The sequence below is a fragment of the Dendronephthya gigantea genome, unplaced genomic scaffold (genome assembly GCF_004324835.1).
Source record: "Dendronephthya gigantea isolate DGI-Jeju-01 unplaced genomic scaffold, DenGig_1.0 000069F, whole genome shotgun sequence".
Taxonomy (NCBI): Eukaryota; Metazoa; Cnidaria; class Anthozoa; order Malacalcyonacea; family Nephtheidae; genus Dendronephthya; species Dendronephthya gigantea.
Genome location: NW_021163079.1, coordinates 1,075,095 through 1,080,369, shown reverse-complemented (window position 1 = coordinate 1,080,369; position 5,275 = coordinate 1,075,095). Strand labels below are relative to the sequence as shown.

At 38.0% G+C, this 5,275-nt stretch overlaps 1 protein-coding gene across 1 annotated transcript; it reads right to left on the bottom strand.

Annotated features, from left to right (window-relative positions):
• Window positions 1-1,501: 1,501 nt before the first annotated feature.
• On the bottom strand, window positions 1,502-3,534 carry LOC114531218 (zinc finger MYM-type protein 1-like). The gene is made up of 2 exons (XM_028552861.1): window positions 2,746-3,534; window positions 1,502-2,704 (listed from the first exon to the last, which is right to left on the bottom strand). The coding sequence occupies exons 1-2, from the start codon at window positions 3,532-3,534 to the stop codon at window positions 1,502-1,504; spliced, it is 1,992 nt and encodes a 663-aa protein (XP_028408662.1).
• Window positions 3,535-5,275: the final 1,741 nt, after the last annotated feature.

Sequence of the window (5,275 nt, the reverse complement as noted above, 5' to 3'; positions counted from 1 at the left end):
ATACTTACAATCTAGAATTTTTTTACAATTTATTTTTTTCTTTTTAAAAAAGAATTGATTTTCCTGAAAAAGAAAGTAAGATGAGAGCTTTTACAGGAGAAGATGTGCTCTTCCCTGACTGTACAGGGTGTATAAAAAATTCGAATCTAAATTTTGCATACAATAATGCAAAATATATTTGGTTGATTTTTAACACCATTGTTAGGTTAATTTATTTCTCTTTCAAATGACATGTTGTATGTGTCATTTAGTTGAAAAATAAAGCAGTACTGGTTCTACAAAAAAAGTTCATAAAAATCACAATTTTCCGCCGATGGAAATTGGATATTTGTTTTATTGAAATTAGTCCCAAAGGGCTTTAAAATCTAATTGTTATTGAAAACTAAAATGCAAATTTATCGCAAAAATTCTGCTTATTCAATGTTCAACAATAGATTTGAAGAACACAATGCCTGAATTAAGCACGGAACAATGAACGTTTATTGTAATCACATTTTATGATACTTTGTCCTGCACAAAGCCTGAATAGAATGTTTCGCAAATCAAGGCTTCAAAATTACACACTGGCAGAGCAAAGTTTCATTATGAAAGAATGCGGGTGCAATTGGGAAGTTGAAAAGATTCACAGATCACCTTGACAATGAGCCATGACTGCAGTGGCGGACACTAGGGGGGGCGAGGGGGAGCGATGGCCCCCCCAATAATTTTAGCTGAAGCTTTCATTTTGAAAAGTGGAAGCACGAGAAAGTTTTCATTTCAAGAAGTAAACTGTAAAAGCACTACTTTATAACAACAGCAGCAAAATGGCGTGTTTTAAAAAAACAAGCGAAAGTATTCTAATCCCACAAAATAAGTGTTATGAAGGAAGTTTGGATAAAGAAATTTCTTACAAGTTACAACATGCTTGATGCTTCACATTTTTCCATTGTCATATGAATTTTGCTTCCCAAAGGGTTAGAAATGTTCACACATTGCATAAAAGACTTACAGCGAAAAATATACTAAGCACAAATGTACAACAGATTTAAGCAGCATGCTTCTTTAGAAACAATTTTAATCTTCTCATTTGACTATTGACACGACGTAGCCGTAGGCATAGCACTATCGATGGCTATAAACAATAATAACAACAGTTGAAACTTGAAAGTATCTACAGTATTAAGATGATAGTTTAACATGTTTTTAATTAAAAGGTGCAATTCGGGCTTTTTGATTTACCCAACGATCAAGCACTTTGTCCAAGTTTATCCTTTTTAACAGGTCTTTGTTCATCGATAGTAACATAAAGTCATTGGCCAACGAACTGTCTAAGCTATTACGAACCCAGCTCAATATCCGATTCATAGCACTGAAGCTTCTTTCCACGGTTGCAGTACCAACTGGCAAGGTCTTCGATATGGCGATCACCTTGAATAAGTTGGGGTACAACTCAGGGTCGATGTTCTTTCCGGCCGCAATTAGAATCTTCGCCCGTTCACACTCGGTTTTAAGCAAGGGAGAGTCAATATGGAGACAATCTCCAAATTTGGCAACGACACTGGACAGTCGTGTAATCCAGGTATGTCGATTTTGATGCATCTAAAGCCTCCAGAGCTCCCAGTATATCAGTATTCGCACCAGAGAAACGTCGTTCCAACTCCTCGAGAAGCGTGGGAACAGAAGTTGCCTTGAGACGATTACAGAATTCACGAGGGCATGCAGATCTTGTGGAATCTTGTCTGGAAACATGCACGGGATCCTCATAGTCCAAGGTAATGTTCACAGTCGAGCATAGCTCTTTGGCGGTTTCAATGATGTCATTGGTTTCAATCTCAACAAGAAGCTTCCTTACAGCCACCATTTCGTTGGCTACGTTTAGCCATTTGACATTGGTCTCTTGCATAGCCTTACTTAATCCATGCATTATTGACAAAAGCTGATGAAGAAAGCAAAGGGATATAACAAATTTTCCCGAGAGAATTTTGTGATAGAGACCCGCTGCTGAATCGGCTTGTTTTGAATTGGAAGCACCGATCTTCTGAAGGCTTACAAGAATCGCTCGGAGTCTTTTAACCATTGTATTAACACCCTCAAACTTACAAGCCCATCGAACTTCTGTAAGAGAGGAGGCTGCCATTATGGGCTGTTTTGGATAAAACTCCTTTTGAACAGCTTCGAATATTTCTCTGTTGCTGGCGACGTTGAAAATGGTGTGTAAAGCCTTGTAGACATTTATTACATTACATGCTTCATTAACTGTACGAAAATAAGCCGCAACAATCAAATTCAGACGGTGCGCAGCACAGTGGATATAAAGCAACCAAGGATAATATCTCCTCAGTTTAGCAGCTACGCCTTCGTAACATCCGCTCATAACAGATGCGCCATCTGCTCCAAGCGCCAGAAGAGTGGTGGACGAGCTCAGTTTTTCAATTGTTGCCAAAACCCCTTCATTCACAATGGTCTGGGCATCAGTCTCTTTAAGTCTAGCGAGATCATAAAATCGTTCTTCGATTTGTCCTTCGTCGTTTACAAACCTAAAACAAGTCGACAGCTCTTCATGCCCCGCATTATCTTTGCATTCATCGATGAGCATTGAATACATCCCGCTCTGTCTATCTGTTCCTCTATCAGATGTCGAACCTCGGAAGCCATGGCTCTTATTAACTCGAGCGAAGATCGCTTTGATGTGTAGTCGTATGCTTTGTATGTTTGAATCACCCTCCTATGCAGTTGTTTGAATGTTGGGTTAGTGCGTAGCATCACATTGATGAATTCATTCCACTTTCCTGCATTGAGCGACTTGTCAGTTTCATCGTGCCCTCTATACGCCATCTCTTCAGAACAAAAGTACCGATGATACTCCAACAGCGTCTTCGTGTATTCTCGATTGTTTTCCACTAAAGACGGTCTTCCAGGATCTAACATATTTCCAATACTAGCTCCTGGATTATTTTTCTGGATGTTGTAACTTTCCCAGCGAGTCATGGAAAGGAGGTGATCAGAGCATGCGTCATGGGCTTTAAATCCGCGAATTTTTTCCATCGCCTTTGACCAGGTAGAAAAACCAACTTTAGTGAATGCTGTGTCGCTCTTTGACGTCGATGTGCTAAAGTTCCTACGCAAAACAAAATGCTTGTCTTTTGCAATGCTGTATTCAAGCCACGGATAACTTGTATACCAGGTTGCTCGAAAACAACGATTCTTCTGGCCTCTCGGATAGGATCCAAGGTTTGGCTGCGAGGGCCCATCCACCAAAGTTCCAAGATCACTCACTGCAGAGTCTAGATCAACTGGACGAACTCCCACTTGCGGCGGCTGAACAACACATACTGAAGGAGTCAACGGAGTAACAGCAGCAGATGTTGACGGGATTAGAGAGCTTGACACTGTATCGTTGTCGGTAGTCCTGACGTGAGCGCTATCTTCTTCGTTCACTGTTGTGGTTGCCACAGCTCCAGCTGTTAATGGTGCTCCATCTGATTCATTAGTCACTTCAAGATTTGCTCTTTTAGCAAAATATGAAGTTATTGTGCGATTTGCAGTCCTCTTCATATTGTTGAAGTTCGCCTCTCTTAATTGTTTCACCCGTCTCAACAATTCACAATACAATCACTCACGATAAGTTTAAAATATATATTGGAAAATGGATTTCAAAAGATTCACAATTTCACATTCACAGTGTACAGACTTTAGCCATATGAATAATGGATGTTTTGCGCTTAGCTATTTATACTAACGGGTAGGTGTAAATTATGACCTAAATTCTAGATATAGAACTATGACATAATTTCTGATGCAATACGGTAATACTTTATGAGTAAGTGAATTTATCGACAGCCAATGACTAAGCTTAATCGTGTCCAATTACGTCAGTCTGTAGGCTCTAAACGCCTATCCGGTATGGTTTTCGCGTCGCAGCGGAAGAGCCTGATACTCAGGTTACAGCGGAAGGTTATCCAATGCAGTGTAAACATGGCCTTAAAGTGGCTGTCAAGTCCGTCCTGCGCACGATTTTGTATTGTTTATTTCTTTGTTTGTTCGGAAGCGTTTTGAAATATTCCTATAATCTGCTCATAAACACTGTTTTTTTCCCGTTTAGCGAATGGTTGTAACTTCGTATTTAACATGAAATTAAATGTATTAAATGTGTATTTTACATCAGAGAATGATAAACTTTCTATTTTTAACACATACAACAATTATCTTCGTTAAATAGTAGCATATATGCATTTTGTTGGACACATTACTGCGAGTCTCGTAAGTAAATGTCATCATTGACATCGCTGAACGGTCAAAATTGTTTAAGTCACAAATGTAGATAATCATCCAGAATATTTTCTCTGAAATGTTGTTTTTTTTTATGCTTAGCATGTGATTTATAACAAAATGCACCATTAAAATAGTGTTTTGAAAACCTAAAATTATTTACAAAATGTATTCTCAGAATGCTGCAAATGCCATTTCAGAGATCCAAATTTTAAAAATTTTCCGGGGGGGCATGCCCCCGGACCCCCCTAGAAGACTTGCGCCTTCGGCACTCGCCCCCCCAATAATCAGTCAAGTGTCCGCCACTGCAATGAGGGATATACACTTTACCTTTTTACCCTTTAAAAATCGTGAGAAAACATTTTTTACGCTTAAAATTATATTACATCGATTGAAAAATCTAGGGTAGAAATTACAGACAAATTGAAACACATAATAATGAATGAAACAAATTTTTTTTAATTATTATTATGCTAAATGAAGAAGCCATTTTAAGGATCCATTGTATTATTCTCTCTCAAATCCTAGATTCGGATAGGAATTCTTCAACAAAATCTTCGTCATTCTGGTTTCAATTTGTCAATAAACACAAAATCAAAAATGTTTCACTGTGTTGCACAAAATAACTGCTTAGAACGATTAACGCTTTGCAGGTTTTACACTCATTATTCAAATTATTTTTAATAACTTTTTTACATCTTAAAATAAAGTTATTCTTTTGTTAAAAGCTATTACTGATTTGTCAATAGCTGTTACAACATTTCTGATTTTAATAAATTAACTATTAAACAGATGTGTGTATTTCTCATTTCAATTCAAAATTCATGTGTTAACACTCACTGTTAATTATTTATTTTTTTTAAACCTACCTTCGCCAAAACCCAGCGCATCAGGTTTCTTTTTTCCACACCTTTGACCTGCAATGACATCCATCATTCGATGAACATGACACCACTGCATTAGCAAGTATTAGCGCAAAGTTCAAATTCACTCAGCTGGCTCAACCAAGGCTTCCGGATTCGGGCTT

Bases quoted from the DNA above. Each gene is read 5' to 3' on its own strand.
- LOC114531218 (XM_028552861.1), bottom strand. From the start codon at position 3,534: ATGAAGAGGACTGCAAATCGCACAATAACTTCATATTTTGCTAAAAGA. The intron at 2,705-2,745 runs GTGATGCTACGC...ACAACTGCATAG, and splicing joins AGTGGAATGAATTCATCAAT to GAGGGTGATTCAAACATACA.